At 37.7% G+C, this 18047-nt stretch overlaps 1 protein-coding gene across 15 annotated transcripts in view; it reads left to right on the forward strand.

The window, feature by feature from the left end:
• The first annotated feature begins 487 nt into the window (after positions 1-487).
• The window catches only part of LOC107867880 (exportin-4), a 109284-nt gene continuing 91724 nt past the window's right edge, over positions 488-18047 (forward strand). For 4 of the 15 annotated variants that reach the window (XM_047411941.1, XM_047411943.1, XM_047411947.1 and 1 more), the window contains exons 1-4: positions 500-904; positions 3420-3507; positions 6577-6685; positions 17572-17670. In XM_047411941.1, coding sequence (XP_047267897.1) covers positions 821-904; positions 3420-3507; positions 6577-6685; positions 17572-17670 — 380 coding nt within the window. In that variant the 5' untranslated portion in view covers positions 500-820. Of the gene's footprint in view, positions 928-3419; positions 3508-6576; positions 6686-17571; positions 17671-18047 lie in introns of all 15 variants that reach the window. The other 11 variants (XR_007055078.1, XR_007055077.1, XR_007055080.1 and 8 more) reach the window with 7 other exon arrangements.

Here is an 18047-nt window from a genome sequence, read left to right on the forward strand (position 1 = left end):
TTTAACATTAATGGAAACTATCAAACGTTTGTCGTAAATGAATACAATAGCTGTTGGATGAGGTACTGAAAAATGTTGAAAAAATAGCAGATAAACTAGATGAGAAATTGAACTAAAAATTATTATTTTACTTACCAAAACCACCTATGAAATAATAGCCAGTGAAATACGAACAAAATTTGATCTAGTAGCGATAGCAGCATTAGTGATAACAATAACAATAATAATGGTATGACAAATAGTAGAAGAAGATGATGAACAAAAAAAAGAAGATGATAATGAAAAAGAAGACAATGATGAAAAAGATAAAAATCAGCAATAATGAACAACTAGAGAGAAAAGCACATCAAAAGCGAAAAGAGAGAAAATAGAAGAGCAATAACCATATTTTTTTCTCTCTATTTTTAATTACCAAAATTTTATATTGGATGAAAATATATAATATAAAAGATTAAATATTAGAATTTTATATTGGATCAAAATATAAAGTAAAAGATTTGAGTGCAATTCTCACACTTAAATCTTAATCCATCATTAATTTTTTATCACCCACAACTTGAATCAACTGCACATAATTTTCGAACTTTTTCATCGCCCTTGATCCCTTTCCCCAAATATCCTTCCTTTTGAATTTCTTAAAGTTGTTCAGCGAAGGATTTGTAAAGCCGCGCCTCCAAAACCCGCACTGTTTCCGGCGATTTCCCCTTTCTATCTCTGGCTCTCTCTCGTGCAGACAGACACTCTATTACGGTAATTCCCAATTCTCTCTAAAGACGAACTGTCTCATTTGGATATTAGTTTGTTTGATTCAGGAGGGAAGATGCATCAGAATACTGGAGCCGCCCATTTGGCTCAGCTTCAAGCCACCATGCATGCAATCGAATTAGCCTGCAGTTCAATTCAGGTCAAAATCGTCTCATTTGATATGCAAGTATTCCTATCCCTAGTTCAATCACTTTCATTAGAATAAATTCCTTGTTAATTTAATCAATCCTAATTTCTCTTCGTCAAGTGAGAATCAAGACATTTAGTGCATAACTTGATGTTTGCAGCCTATATATATATATACACACACACACACACACACTACTAATAGTGATTAAGCTTAAAAAGGTTAGAGAATTCAAACACAACTAGGCAAAGCCGCTTTGCTCCACTCCAAAGGTTTCACGATAATAATAAAAAATGACCTGGATTACTATTTATACAAGCTGAAACTATTGGACAAAATTACCCATACGGAGCTAAACTGTGGAGATGATTGGAATTGGCTCCACGTTTGGTCCTTTAATCTTCAGGTTCAGGTAGAAATTGTGGAGTGTAACGCTTCTACTATTGTAATTCATGGAGCTGGGCAGACTGAAACAGACTTTGGCTGTTAACCCAGGTTCTTCCAATCATGGAGACGAATCCTAATCATCTTCACGTTTTTCTTTGGTTTTCATGCTCCAGAATCTAGCCAGTTTTCAGCATTTTTGGGTCCCCAGAATTGGCAATTCTCAACCTTCTGCCACGTCACTTCTTTGCTCCAGATTTTATCTCTTCTCAGCTATTTTGATTCATTTCTTCTCCAAGTGCTTCTTTTGAGCTCAAACACGTGAAAACAACCAAATTAAATTAGTTTCAGATTTAATGAAGCTTAAAATTGAAGAAAAAGTATTTATAAGTTGAAAAAGTGTGATCTTATCACCATCTTCAACTGCAACTGTAAAGTCAAGATGAATAGACACCTTCTGCTGTAGCCTTGTAGGTATGTACTGCTTTTAGCAGCCATGAGTTGATCCCGAGAAACAAAGTGATATTCCAAACAATATCAGATTAACTTCTTTTTACCAAATCAAATGATCCAATACACATGCTGTGAGGTTCAACATCTAGAAAAAGGACTTCGGGATGGCAAGTTCTGGGCGAGTGCTTAAAATTTTGTTCGTGCCGCCTTTAACTGAGAACTATTAAATTAAGTTAGTTTAGTCATGCTTATCTGGGTTTGTTGTTATTGTAGTCGTACTTATCTGAAGAATTTATAGTTGTGGTATTGGATGTTCTATAATTTTGAAGACCTAATAAAATTGAATTAGAGCTCAGTTGAACACACTTTAACCTGCAATGGAAGTATGTTTCACTTGTTCGTTATGATTTGGAAGCATTCCACTGCAATAACTTTTTAACTTAATCCCAATTTGGTGGTATGGATGACCTGGAGGATCTTTTTGTTTCTCCTTTTATATCTGTTGAGTGGTTCAATTGTTAACTATTTGGCTTTCTGCTGATAATCCTTGGGGCTCCCTCCCCATTCTATTCCCTTTTGTTCCTGAAATGATTCTTGGTGCCAAGTAATTTACCTGATAATTGTTCTGAAAGTTGGTTAATTCTCATAATCATATTTATATTAGATCAAATCACAAATGCGAACATCTGGTATATGTTTGAGTATCGGCAAGTATTTTACCTTCAATGCATCACAAGTTTTAAAAAAATAATTTCGTGCTATCTATGGTTGGAACCTGCAAAGACCATGCAGTTTCGTAGTTATATATTTTATAAGTTGGTAGTCTTTATTGGATATGTATGTAGAATATGGCAGAGCTAGCAGCGGAACTCTCGCATAAGCAGGCTTTTTAATAAGCTGGTTTTCATTAATTGCTTTATTTCTGCTTCAGTTTTACCTGTCTTGCTAGCACATTAGCTCAGATATTTGCTATCCGCTAATCTGGTTCTGTTATTTCTTTCCCACTGTTCTTTGCGTGTTAGTGACTATAAGGATTTGCTCCATTTTTGTTATACGAAGGAACATCGAGCTTATTCTGCATTAATAATTTTGTTCTCTATATATAACTTTCACAGCTTTCTAGAATTCAGCTTCGTTTGACTATTCAGGTTTTAAACTACAACATTGATATGATATTTTCTATTTTGATTAACTTTCAACAATTACTTTAATATTTTCTTCCACTACTAATTTGATATATTAGTCAAGTTAATATTTTAAAGTCCGTATCAAGTCAAACAACAATTTATAAAGTAGGATGGATGGGATAACTCTTTTTTCCTTTTTTTATACTTGTAGCGGCTATATTCCATGTTCCACGTTACATGTATCCCTTACATATGCACAAAATTATGTGCCGGCACGTGGGTATCTTGAAATCCTTCTATTAAAAGTAAAAATTATTAGAAATTTTTAAGTGTGGACCATATAGAGAGTGTGGTTCCTCAAAATATTATTGCGCTGTAGAGGTTATTTATCCAGATCATAGCAATTACTATAGGACTTGACTGACTATAGGACTTGACTGACTAATGATTTTCCTGTGGATACATGCCTTCTACATTTTTTCTGTAATTCTTTTTAGTGGCCATGACACTTGGATTTTAAGTTTTAAAGAGCAACTTGTAACACACTTATTTTATTTTGGCAGATGCATATGAATCCAGCAGCAGCTGAGGAAACCATTTTGTCACTAAGCCAGTCTCCTCGGCCATACCAGGCTTGCAAATATATACTGGGTAGGTCTTTGTATCACCCTTTCTATAGCTGTCTAAAAGTTTCAAAGTTCAGGATCACTCTATCACCATTGCATTGTTTCAAGAAACAATAAAAGGAAAGCATATGAGATGATAAGTATTTTTCTAGAGGAGTAAATTTTCCTGTCTTTTATAGTCATGTTGTTGGCTTGTTGCGTTGATGGATGAGGAAGTTTGCTTTCCTTGTGTCCATTAGAAACAAAGTTGCTAAATTCGATGAGTTTCCATATCTGTAGGGCAAACTATCCGAGTTCATAATGTTAGTTACGTCTTCTTGTACTGTGGTTGAGTGACTTGTTTACTAGTTAATGGCTTGTTATCGATAATAGGGATACTGAGAGATATTTTTTCATTTAGATGCATCTTGATGGGATGACAACAAACTTGTTGGTAGTGAGTACAATAAGTTCCCATAGCTAACGATAGTCACTGAATGTTGCCTTGGCTAATGCGGAAACATGATGTGAGGCAAAACAACTGTGCTCCTTGTTTCCTCCAAACCAGTCGTTGGGCTGCAATCACGTGCAATGCTTTAAGCCACGAGGAAATTGTGAAATAAGAATTCATTTCATTGAGAAGTGAATGCAGATTGATTGAATGAAATAGTACAATACAAAAGTAGGCATGTGGCTGTTGGGGATTGCCTGTAAAAAAGACTTTTGTTTGCTTGATGATTTTGACTACTTGTATGCTTGGAAAAAAACCAGACTTTTGTTTGCTTGATGATTTTGACTACTTGTATGCTTGGAAAAAAACCTAAAGTGAAGCTGTTGCAGTAAACTAAAAAGATGGCTACATATGAACAATAGGAAAGCTATTCACAACAAAAATGGCCTTAAGACCTACGGCAAGTACTCCGAGTAACTTGTATGGCAAGCTGGAACTTTATTTGGAACAATTTAGATTAGACAGCTCTTAGTAGGGTTGTGGCCTTACTATGGGGCATCTACAAACTGCATGTGGTATTTGCTGCACTACCTTGTTTGCATATGGGCACTATGGGCTCGGCTTGCTTGCGACGGGTGGGGTGGCATTGATACCTAAGTTGCTTGGACTCTATTGTGGGTATCCATACAGGTGTAGATTCTTCATCACGTAAATTTTAGGATTCCAGAGTAGGATCTGAGTGCGGATACGAGTGCTGGGATTCGACCAATAAATGTATATAACGACATTAATTGTATATATCGATCAGTTGCAGATCAGTTGCAGCTACTGAACTTAAATTAATAAAATTTTAATTATTTATAAGCACCTAATGTTTTATTTATAAAATATCTTGTGTAATAATAAAGCATTCTCATACTTTATATAACTATATGGGTGTGTTTGGTACGAAGGAAAACATTTTCGAGAAAATGTTTTCCAGTTTTCTTATGTTTGGTTGGCTAATATGTTTTGGAAAATATTTTCCAAACCAACTTATTTTCCTTAAATCTAAGGAAAATGACTTTCCTTTAAAAGGTAAGGAAAATATTTTCCAAAATTCTCTTTCAACCCACTTTAAAGTTGAAATGTTCATACAATTCTCAAAATCATCTACCCCGCCTCCCCCCCCAATACCCTATTACCTCGACACCACCCCTACCCCTACCCCACCCCACCGCTACCCTTACCCCACGCCACCCCTACCCCCACCCCACTCCCTACCCCACCCCCACCCCCAAAATTCAATTGTTTCAAAAAATATTTCAAAATTTTTTCTTAGTCCATCCCCTACCCCCACCCCACCCCTACCCCCACCCCACCCTACCCCTACCCCTACCAGTCCCCCTTCCAAAAACAATATCTACATTTTATTAAAAAATTCAAACTTTTCTCTTACCCCACACCCCTACCCTCCCTCCCCCTTACTAGCCCCCTCTCTTAGCCCTCTCCTCACCTCAAAAAAAATTTAAATTTATTTTAAAAATTTTATTCCTCCCCCTTCCCCCTCACTCTCCTACCCTGACCCCAGCTCCTACTAACCCTTCCCCCCACCCCCTTCCGCCACTTTTAAATTTTTCTTTTTAACCAAAAAAATTCAAAACTTTTTCTTACCCCATCCCTACTACCTATTCTGACACCCCCACCCACCCGCCTACCAACTCCCTTCCCAAAAGAGAAATTAATTGTTTTTTAAAAGGGATTCTAAAATGTATTTTTACGCTTTAGCTAAACACTTAAATGTATTTTTTGAAAAATATTTTTTCATTCACCAACCAAATACTAGAAAATATTTTCCGAAAAATATTTTCTATCCACCAACCAAACATAAGAAAACAAGTAAGAAATCAACTTGTTTTCCAGGAAAACATTTTCTAGGAAAATATTTTCCATGGAAAACATTTTCCTTCTTACCAAACACACCCTATATATAAGATATAAACCCCAAAATCAAACCAATACCCAACCAATCTATACTTCTTTGTCATAAATATTGTCAAAGCACCCAATGTAAGTTATAAGATCCGATGCGGATCCCATACTCACTGCCATACCCACACCCATGTTGTGTCGACATGGGTGCGACAAGGATTTTGAAAAGCCCGCGCAACATGGATTGGTACTAGTCACTAAGAAACTTCAGACACACCATGCGATGACACCAACATTATATGGGGCTTGGGTGTAAAGTAGACGTAAATGTTGACATCCAAAAAGGGAATATGAAAGAACATTGGGTTTAAGTTTAGCCCATCAATAATTTGTTAAATATGTATAGCCACCCATTCACACATTATATTCTCTCTCTTTGTTGACTAGAAAAGACAATCTAAATGTTTAAAAAATATTCCATGGAGCTACTCATAAAAATATCTAAAATTTTGTGGGGGCTATATCTATGCTGCTAGTCTGTTTTTGTATTTCTGTTTTGTTGTTATAGAAATACCAGTGTTTGCAACCTTTCTAACCACATATGCTACAACACAATATATTTTCTTCCTTTGAGAATGAAAATATCACCATATACATGCTTTCAGATGTGGCTTAGAAACTTTGGCCTTGTGGTAGCAAAAATTTACAAAATAATGTTCTAATTATCGAATAATGCCACTTTTCTTTTACCAGAAAATTCTCAGTTGGCAAATGCTAGGTTCCAGGCCGCTGGAGCAATTCGAGATGCAGCTTTAAGGGAATGGGCATTCCTTGAGGTTGATGACAAGAGAGAGTTGATAAGGTACGCTGATTTTTAAGTGAAGTTTATTGAGAATATTGTGTATATTAGTAAAAATCAATTAGGGAGATATTGTAATTATGTATTCTTGATTTCTTTCCTAGGTTAGAATAGTTGTATTATGTACTATTTAAACATCCAATAGCTTGCGAAAATAACCAAGACATTCGTTCTTCACGTTTTCCTTACCGTGTTTATTTTCTTACATGGTAATAGAGCGAGGACATAGAAGTTGCTGTACCATGACTAACAACTTTCATAAGAAAGAAAGATCGTTGCCTTGTAATTTTTCGGTGATTGCGAGTCTGTTTTGATAATCTTCTATTTTGTGAGTGCTAAGATAAACCAGCAGTTCAGTGATTCGACACATGAGGCTGATGTGGTAGTGGAATTGGATTCTCAGGCCATTCGGAAGAGGGATAGTTTCAAGTATCTTTGGGTCTATGATTCAGGAGAATGGAGAGATTGATGAGGATGTCACACACCGTATTGGTACAGGGTGGTTGAAGTGGAGGCTCGCTTAGGTAGTCTTGTGTGATAAAAAGGTGCCTCCTAATCTTAAAGGTAAGTTTTACAGAGTAGTAGTCCGACCGACTATGTTGTATGTAGTGGAGTGTTGGTCAGTTAAGAACTCCCACTTTCAAAAGTTGAAGGTGATGGAGATGAGGATGTTGAGATTGATGTGTGGACTTACTAGGAGAGATAGGGATGAGGTTATTTGAGAGAAAGAGTGACTTCGATGGAAGACATGATGCGAAAAGTGAGGCTGTGATGGTTTGGGCATGTGATGAGGAGGTGCACGGATGTTCTAGTACGGAGGTGTGAGAGGCTGGCTATGGATGGTTTTAGGCGGGGTAGAGGTAGACCGAAGAAATATTGGAGGGAGGTGGTTAGGCATGACATGGAGCGTTTACAGCTTACGGAGGACATGACCCTTGATAGGAAGGTGTGAAGGATGCGAATCAGAGTAGAAAGTTAGTGGGTAGGAGTGCGTCCGTAATAGTAGGGAGGAGTGCTTTGTTTGTATCTGTGCCTGCGGTTTCTTTTAGTTTCTTGTTCAGTGTTCTGATGATGTTTGTGATCTCGAATAGATAGTTTATAGTATTACTCTGTCGATGGCTTGTTTCTTTTATTATCTAGCGGTGTGTTATCCCATTTTGTTATTTATTTTTATGTTTTTTATTTTTTATACTATTATCTGTCCTGAGCCGGGGGTCTTTCGGAAACAGCCTTTCTACTTCATCAGAGGTAGAGGTATGGACTGCGTACATCTTACCCCCCCAGACCCCACTAGGTGGGAATACACTGGGTTTGTTGTTGTTGTTGTTGTTGATCTGTCCTGAGCCCGGGATCTATCGGAAACCTCTCTACTTCATCTGAGGTGGTAGTGAGGTGGTAGTATGGACTGTGTACACTGTACCCTCTCTAGTATGTTGTTGTTGTATGATAACAGCACCACAACCAGATTCTTTGGCGGGCAAGCTCCAATAAACCCCGGTGAAAAATGAGTCGTCATGCAATGTAGAAGATAAAAAATCTCTAGTGAGATCCGTCTCACGCGTTGCGCATGTGGCTTTGTTCTGGCCAACTTATGATGAAAGACCGTCTTTGAGCCCATCCTATTTTTGATGATTCCAATCACCAACTTGGGTTTCAGTTAGCTTCAGTCTACTTTGTCGGACAATTTCTCTCTTTCTAGAAACTTCCCAAGGGTGATCTTGATCCTGCGGTGGATGCCTAACCTTTCCGATACGACCCATCAAAATGTTTTGTGTGATTGCAGTTGCTGGAACAATTTTTCCAGCAAGATTTATTAGTGGGGGTTTGGCCATGACTTTTTGAAGTTGGAGTTGGAGTTTGAGTTGAAGTTGGAGTTAGAATTGTGTTTGTCCATGAATATATTTGGAGTTGTTTTTGAATTTTTGTGAGAGAAGGAAGATGGAAAAGTGAACAATTTTTTCTTGTTTTTCACTTTTTCAAATACAACTTCAAGTTGTATTTGGAATTTTCATGGCCAAACATCAATTTGAAGTTGTATTTGGCATAAAGTGAATTTTTTTGTTTTGAAAAATTAAAATATATCTTATGGCCAAACGACCCTTAGTTTCTGGTATGTCTTTATTTTTAGAACTCTATTAGAGTTTATAGTAGCAGTTCAACTCCTTCACAATTATTCTTGACTAAATCTGGGGACTTCTTTTTTTGGCCAATTATTTCCCAACATCAATAACATATTTTGAAAAATGGGTTGAGCGATATGAAAATCGAATGACTTCCTTGGTTGATTATAAGGAGTTTCTCAAGTATAAAGAGGCACTAAATTTGACATTTTCACAAATTCTATCTACACTTTTGCTCAAACAATTTGCATCTCTTCTTTTACTCGAACAGTACCTCTTCTTTTCCCATATTATTCTTACCTATACTGCCCTTTGTCAGCACCACTGCCTTCGAGTATTCCTTTATCTTCTAAACCATCTTCTCCAGTTCCACCTGCTTTGGTCTATCATTGTCACAAGCTCTCCACATCAGGTATAGATGATTCACATTGTTCACCAATTCTTTCTCCTGCTGCAGGCTTGTCTCCTCCTAGTCCTCATTGCTCTTCGGATTTTGCATTCACACCATTCTTAACCCTTATCCCAATTATGTTGGTTTGAGATATCATTGCCTATTATACACCATTATGCCTTTATGTCTTTTCTTAGTATCGCATAGTCTGCAGGTAAAGCCGTTTCTTATTTTGGATGGTGACATGCTATGATGTGATGTTTTACCTCTTATTTTTGATGGTGACGACATGCTATGATTGGATGTTTGCTTTATAGTCTAATGGTACTTGAGAACTAGTTCCTTTACCCCCAAGTAAATCTTTTTTTGGTTGTCAGTGGATTTATATAGTCTCTTAAGGCACGTCTAGGGCCCAAAGGTTACTTAAATTCTTGGGCTTGATTATAATGATACATTTCACCGAGGGATGGAATTGCATGAAATTTTTTTCTACCCATTGCTATTGTTCATTGTAGGCCTCTTTATCATATAGACATCAAGAATTCTTTTCTCCACAGTTATCTTGAGGATGATGTATATATGGAACAACCACCTGGTTTAATTGCTCAGGGGGAGTTTAGTGGTCTTATATACTTGTTCACCAATTCTTATGTCTAAAACAGTCTCCTCGAGCAGGTTTGGTAAGTTTTGCATGGTTATTCGAGAGTTAGGGGTGACTCATAGTAAGGCTAGTTATTCTTTATTCTATTGGCATGTTGCTCTAAATCTGTTTATTTGGTTGTTTATGTTGACATCTTCATGGGCAATGATTAGGATGATATGTCTATACCTAAGCAACACATTGTTCAACTCTTCTGTCTAAGGACCCTAGGAAAATTGAAATATTTCCTAGGCTTTTGAGGTCACTCAGTCCAAGTCAGAAATTGTTTCAGAGTGTTAAGTATGCTTTAGACATTCTTGAGAAGATAAGAGTGAAAATTGTAGGCACATCAGTAGTCTCGTGGATTCAAATGCTTAGCTTTTATTTGGGGCCCTTAAATAATTGCAGAAGTTATAGGTAGTTGGTTGTTTAGTTGAACCACCTCATAATAACTATGTTGCCTTTCTCGTAAGTATTGTGAGTCGGTTTATGACTCCTTGTGGCAGTCATTGGAATCTGTATTGCTTCTAGACTTTATGAAAGCTTTCGAGTTGGTCACAACTAACTCGAGCTACCCAAAGAGGGAAGAACACTTGGTGACCTTTCGTATTGCGGTGGCTAAGTCTTAGATAGATTACTTTTTCCTTAGGAAGGATGATAGAGGTTTATGTAAGGATTGCAAGGTTATCTCGAGCAGTGTTGTGAAAAACGCTCGTCTTGGCGCCTTTGGCGGGAGGTGAGGCCTTGCTGCCTATTACTAGTAAGGCGAGGCAATCTCGCAAAGGCAAGAAATGGCTAAAGGCGATGCGACGAGAAATGCAAGAGGCGACGCAATGAGAAAGGCGACAATGGCGTCACCTTTTGTTTTTTTTTTTTAAATTGACATTAGTTTAAAAGTTAAAAGGCAATATGAGGGTTTTAATTACACACAACCACAAATCATAACTTTTTTCTCCAAAGTTCGGATTTAAAAAGAAGCTACAAGTTCAAGTCAGATTCGAACGTTACCTATTTCAAAAAAGAGGAAGTTAAAGTCAGAATCAGACCCTAGTTGATGAAGAATCTAAAGAGGAAGAAGATGAGGGAAATATCATGAAATGAATCTTGGACTTCAAGATTTTGAAAATCTTGAAGTAGAATACACTTTTAGAGTTTTAGTATTGCTTGTCTTATGAATATCCAGTCATTCAAGTTCTAGACTTTTAACATCTACCATCTACTTCTAGTTTTTGAATTGAAATATTTGCTAATGTTATTGCTATTGAGATTTTGTTATTTATATATGCAATTAAATATTTTAATTTTTTTGTATTAATTGGTGCTTCACTTAAAAAAGGTGAGCGCTTCGTTGCTTGCCTCCCCTTGAGGCGAGGCAGATCCTTGTCGCCTTTTGTCGCCTTTCGCCGTCTAAAACACTGACCCCAACGAGAATCTTACAGCCCAACATAAGCTTATGGTTATGGATTTAGATGTCAAGGAAGAAGAATGAGAGGGTGGCATATGACCAGCCAAGGATTAGATTGAGGGCTAGATAGCTGCATGATAGCAAAAAGAATGGAGTCAGATGCAATATGTAAAAGATCTAGATTCAAAGGGGCACAAGAATTAAAGAGTTTGGTAGCTTTTGATGTGAAATTTAAGAGTGGGATTGATAGGAACAAACGGAGAAACTGTTTAAAAATTGCTTAATATAGCTCAAACTGAGTTCATTAAATGTGAAGGGTTGTACGGATAAAAGGAGATTAGTTAAAAGTATGGTGATGGGTTGGAATGCTGATATTATATGCATCCAAGAAACAAAGCTAGGAGGGGAGCTGACAGAAATAGTTAAACAAATAGGGGTGGTTGTGGATAAAATTTGCTTGTCTAGAGGCTAGTGGGACAAGAGGGGGAATTTTGATGCTTTGGGATACTAGAGTTTGGAACGGGGAGGTCCTAGAAATAGGGGTGTATACTTTAACATGTAAATTTGAAGCACTGATGCAAAATTTCTCCTACCATATTAGAGGGGTCTATGCCCCCAATTGCTATGTTAAAAGGAGATTAGTATGGGAGGAAGTTGGGTCTGTTAGGGGTCTTCAATCCATGGGCAGTATATGGGGATTTTAATGTATGTAGGTTCATCTCAGATAAGAGGAACTGCACTAGATTAACAAGAGGGATGAGGGAATTCTCAGATTTTATTGAGGACATGTGTCTTATCGTTTTGGAGCTGGAGGATGCCAAATATACCTGGTTCAAAGGGGAAAATCATGAAGCTGCATCAAGAATTGATAGGATTCTAATATTTGAAGAATGGGATGATGCCATTACAGAGGATAACTTCTGATCACACTCCTATTGCCATTTAAGGTGGATCTTGTGATAGGAAAAGAAGCTAGTTTAAGTTCGAAAATTGGTGGTTGAACACCGATGGCTTCACTGACAAAATTAGGGGATGGTAGAACAACTTTAATTTTGCTAGTAGACCGAATTACATTCTAACATGCAAGATGAAAGCTTTGAAGAGCAAACTCAAAGAGTGGAGCAAAGGTGAGAAAAGGAATTTAGGTGCCCCATAAAAGATCCTGTTAAGTAAGTTAAGTTGGTAGAAATAGAATCCATATCAAGAGACAGAATTCTTACCGAAGAAGATGTACAAAGAAAAGCAAGGCTAATGCTAGAATACGAGGAATTGATTAAAAAGGAGGAGATTGCACGGAGACAAAGGTCCAGAGCTTTATGGCTAAAGGAGGGGGACAAAAATACAAAGTTCTTCAACAAATGCCATTTCTCACAAAAGACATAATAGCATAGACCTGCTCGTACAAGGAGAATTGAAAAGTTTCTCCAGGATCAAAGTGAACAATGGGAGAAAAACCCGTGTTTGGAATGATGATTGGCATGAGGTTGGTAATATGGAAAGGACAGGAATACACTCCATAGTGAATCGCCGACATAGTTCAATAGCTGAACTTTGGACACAAGAGGGGTGGAATTTCAGTTTCAGAAGACAACTGACTATTATAAAACAACTCTTGGCCCTATTTGCTGATTTCTTTTAGGGTTGGAAAGATAACAAGAAGAAATACCATTGGGCATCCTGGAAGGAACTATGTTTCCCAACAACAGAAGGTGGTATTGGAGTTAGACATATTGCTGATATATGTAAGGCTATGCAGCTAAAGCAATGGTGGAAATTCAGAAGCAATAAGACTCTCTGGGGGAAGTTTTTACTTGCAAAATATTGCAAGAGAGTGAATGCTGTAGCTAATAAAAGGACCTCTGGGCATTCTCTGGTGTGGAAAACTATGATGAAGAACAAAAAAGAAGCTGAGCAACATATTTTATGGAGGATCAAATTAGGTACTTGTTATTTTTGGTGGGACAACTGGTTTGGATTTGGAGCACTTCATAATTACAGAAATGATGGTGTAAGGTCAAGTAATGTCAAAGTAGCAGCATTCATACTTGATGGTGAGTGAAATATGCAGCAGTTAGCCACTGTACTTCCTTCTCCTCTAGTGCAGTCTATTCTCAGAACTCCATTCCAGTATCAGGAAGGGTCCCTGATTTCTTACTTTGGACTCTAAGTCCAACTGGTGAATTCAGTTGTTCCTCTGCTTGGGGATTGGCTAGAGAGCATAAAGACATAACGTTGCTGAATAGTTATATCTGGCAAAGATGGATTCCTTTCAAATGCTCATTTCTTCTTTAGAGAGTGCCGAGAAAGAAATTGCCTACAAATGAGAGACTTGGTCACTTTGGTATAGCCCCTGTTAGCTGTGGATATTGTCCTATTGATGGCTGGGACAATATTCCTCGCCCTTTTATAGAGGGTCCATTTGCTAATCATATTTGGCAATATTTCTCCTCAACTATGGGCCTTACCTATGTCTCTACCTCAATCAAATACTTGCTGTTGCAGTGGTGGAAAACTAGAGCAGTTAATAGAGCTTATAAACTGGTGTTGCAGGCTTTGCCAATTATCATTTGTTGGAATTTGTGGAAGAACAGATGTGCTGTTAAATATGGTTCCAAACAACCCCAACTAGCCAGAGTTAAATTTCTGATATACAAAGATATCCCCCTTCTGCTTAATACAACTTTTCCTTACATCCCATGTCCTCATGGCTGGTCTAATCTGGCAGCATATATGGAGAAATGTAGACAAGAGACAAGAGTCACAACAGTGTATTGGTCTAAACCACCAACTCAGTGGTCAAACTGAATTTCGATGGTAGTGCACTCAATAATCTTGGAAGGATTGGTGCTGGGGGGTTATTAGAAGTCATAAGGGTGAGCTCATCTATGCTTATGCTACTCCCCTGGGGCATGGGACTAATAACCAAGCAGTGGTGGAAGCTGCTATATGGGGCTTATCTTGGTGCTTGAACAATGGTATTCAGCAGGTTGTGGTGGAGGTTGATTCTGAACTCCTGATCAGGTGGATAAAGGGCCAAGTATCAGTACCATGACAACTACAACCTCTTGTGGATTCTTTACAGAAGTTCATCTCACAATTTCACCTGTGCATGTGTAGACATGTCTACAGAGAAGCTAATTTTGTAGCAGATGCTCTGTCCAAAGTTAATCATCAAAGTGACCAGCCAAAACATTATTTTCACAGTTGTCCCCACCAGAAGTTGCAGGATACTTCAAGCTTGATCAACTAGGCATGTCAAGTTTCAGGGGAAGGAAGTTGACTAAGATACATGAACCTCCTTAGTGTGTAGATGAAATAAGAAAGAAGGCTTAGGCAAGTCATACAGTTGCATAATTGCACATTGCATATTCACATATTTTAGATCACACTCTCATATATTGTAACACATTTGGAGGTCAGGTTTATGCCCCCCCTTCTATGTACAGTTTTTGCAGTTTAATGAAAAACCTGGGGGTGTTGCTCAGCCCCTAAAATTCTTTTAAAAAAAATGATTGGGAAGTGCAAAGAATGGCAGAATTCATAAGTCAAATTGAACACTTTAGTGGGTTGAAGGAATTGATGAACTAAGGTGGCTAGGCAGTGAAAAGGGCTCTTTCAAGGTAAGTAAAGCTTACAAAAGGTTGAACAACTCCAACATGCTACTAAACAGGTGGCCATGGAAGAATATTTGGAAAACCAAAATTCCATACAAAGTGGCATGTTTTGTATGGCTTTTGGCAAGGGAGGCAGTTTTTACTTAGGAGAATCTCATGAAAGGGGGAATGATTATATGCCCCAGATGCTTCCTATTTGGTGAGAAGGAAGAAATAGTTAACCATTTGTTTTTGCATTGCAAGATAACAGGGCAGTTGTGGAGATTGTTTTTGAACCTTAGAGGTGTATCATGGTTACAGAAGCCTTTATCAAGCTGAGATCTAGTGGGAATGCAGGCAAAGAGTAGAAGCAGATGGAGGATAGTTCCAGCTAGCATTTGGTGGTCAATCTGGAAAGAACGAAATTCTGGATGTTTTGAAAATGTAGAAAATAGTGTGCAACAAATCAACTTAAATTGTATCTTGATTTTTTGTTTTTGGTGTAATCAGAACCCTGTCTCTATTATTATGTTTTAGATTCATTATAGATATAGGATCATAGATTTTGGTAGTACGCTTATAAATATGGTTGTGCACAACCTTGTTCTAATATATAAGAAGTTACTGGTTTCAAAAAAAAAAAAAGATTGTCATGGTGTTCATTGACCTAGAAAAGATATGTGATAATGTCTCTAAGGAATTCTTTGGGGATGTTTGGAGTCTAGAGGTGTGCTTGTGGCGTACATTAGGGTTGTTAAGGACATGTAAGATGGAGCTAAAACTCTAGTTAGAACAATGTGAATTGACTCAAATACATTTCCCTGTCGTGAACAACCCTTATCCTGTTTTTCTTGGCCTTAGTGATGGTTGAATAGGCACAATGTATTCAAGGGTAGGTGCTGCGGTGTATTCGCAGATGACAACATTGATTGACTAGACGATGGAGTTAAGATAGGTTGAAGGTATTGAGAAAAGCCCTAGAGTCCAAAGGCTTTAGGTTAAGTAGAACTAAGACAAAGTATTTGGAGTGCAAGTTTAGTGCCCTAACACATGGGGCGAATGCGAAAGTAAAGATTTGAGGCGCTATTAAGACCTATGAAATGAAACTTCAAGTATCTGGGTCCCCGTTATCCAAGGAGACAAGGAGGCTGACAATGATGCTGCACATCGATTGGAGTGGGGTGGGTGAAATAGAGGCTCGCCTTTAGGGTTCTGTGCTATAAGAATGTACTCCAAGGCTAAGGTAAGTTCGATAGAGTGGTGGTTAAACCAATAATGTTGTTGGATGGGACAGAGTGCTAGCTTGTCAAGTGCACTTATTCAAAAAGGTGAAGGTAGCATAGATAACGATTATCAAATGGATATGTGAGCATGTTCGGAGAGATATGATTAAGAACGTAGCTATACGGGACAAGGCGAGAGTGGCATTGGTGACGGACAAGATGAGTGAAGCGAGACTGAGATGGTTCATCCATGTGAAGAGGAGGTGCAAGGATATGCCCACAAGGAGCTGTGAGAGGTTGACTTTAGAGGAATTAGGAGAGGTAGAGGTGGGTCGAAAAAGAACTGGGGGAGGTGATTAGATAGGACATACCACAACTTTAGCTAATTGGGGACGCGATATGTAAGGTATGGAGGTTGAAGATTAGGGTAGAAGGTTAGTAGGTAGCTGAATGTTGTCGCACTTTGTGCAGAGGAAGGGCTAGCCTCCTCCTTTCCCTTTCTCCGTTTTAGTAGTATTTTGGTTATTGCAAAATTTCTTGTTTATCAATGTATATTACTAATTGTTGCTGCACTTGTTTTATATTTTCCAATTTTGTTGACTTAATTTTATTACAATCCTGCGTCGGATAATTTTCTTTGAGTTGAGGATCTATCAGAAACAACCTCTTACCTCACTAAGGTAGCGGTAAGTTTTGCGTACATTGTACCCTCCCAAGACCCCACTTGTGTAAGTATGTTATTGTTGGCAATAGCAACTTGTGAGCTAATTTGGATAAAAGAGTTGCTCAAAGAATTAGAGGTTGGATATGCCAACCAGATGGAACTTGTGCGTTATAATTGAATGACTCTTTATATTTTATTGAATGCGGTGTTTGATGAGACAACTAAACACATAGAAATCGATTATCATTTAGATAATCTTGGGAGACATTGTCACAAAGTCTGTGAAGTCAGTTGATCAATTTTGCAGATATCTTGCTGGTCCTCAAATTAGTTACATTTATAACAAGCTTGGTACATACTTGAATGCACCATCTTGGGTGGTAGTATTTAGAATGTTGTATACACTAACAATCAACTAAGGAAATATTGTAATTATGAATTTTGATTTTTTCTGTAGTTTAGTATAGGTGTATGTACTATTTAAACGCCCATAGCTTGGGACAATAATCAACACATTCATTCTTCATTTCTTTCTTAGGTGTTATGTTTCTCAGAAAGTGAAACATTGAACCTACATTGACACTAAATAAATTACTTTCTTCTATTATTTTGAGACGCGTATAAATGAGAAACAATTTGAAATATTATCTCCTTAAAATACAGAACTGTCATGCTTAATAGGCTTTTAATTATTTCTATAGATCTTTCTCATCAGCGCCAAATCTGTAAGATATAATACTCTCCCACCCTTGTCAAGAATTGACCCCCTCTCCCCTAAAAAGAGAAGGGGAAAAAAATGATAGGATACATCTTTCTACTCTGGTATTCTCTAAAATTTAGTCATTTACTGCAGCTTTTGTTTTCACTCTGCTATACAACATGCAAGTTCACCTGAGGGCTATGTTCAAGCAAAAGTTGCGTCTGTAGCGGCCCAGTTGATAAAAAGGGGCTGGTAAGTGGCTATATATTGGAAATTTGCAGTCAAGCAGATCGTAACTCGCACATCATATATATGTACTGCTGATGCAACCTAATATGTGATTCCAAAAGTAGATCTTCATGCTCTTGAACTCGCTGAATTCTGTATCCACATATCTGTGAACACACACACACATGTATGCATTATATTTACTTGATGTACTGTAATTTATGTGATTTGGTATATTTTATGTATTGTGGTTTTATGATTAAATAAAAGGAGATTGCCCCTTGAGGCTTGGTCTAGTTGTAAGAGCATAGCGTGTGATGTGTGTGTAAGGTGCACGTCACGGGTTCGAACCCTGCCACAGTTAAAGGCTGAAATTTAATTGGAGGAAGGCAGAGTTGTGG

This window comes from Capsicum annuum, chromosome 4 (genome assembly GCF_002878395.1).
Source record: "Capsicum annuum cultivar UCD-10X-F1 chromosome 4, UCD10Xv1.1, whole genome shotgun sequence".
In the NCBI taxonomy this organism is placed as follows: domain Eukaryota; kingdom Viridiplantae; phylum Streptophyta; class Magnoliopsida; order Solanales; family Solanaceae; genus Capsicum; species Capsicum annuum.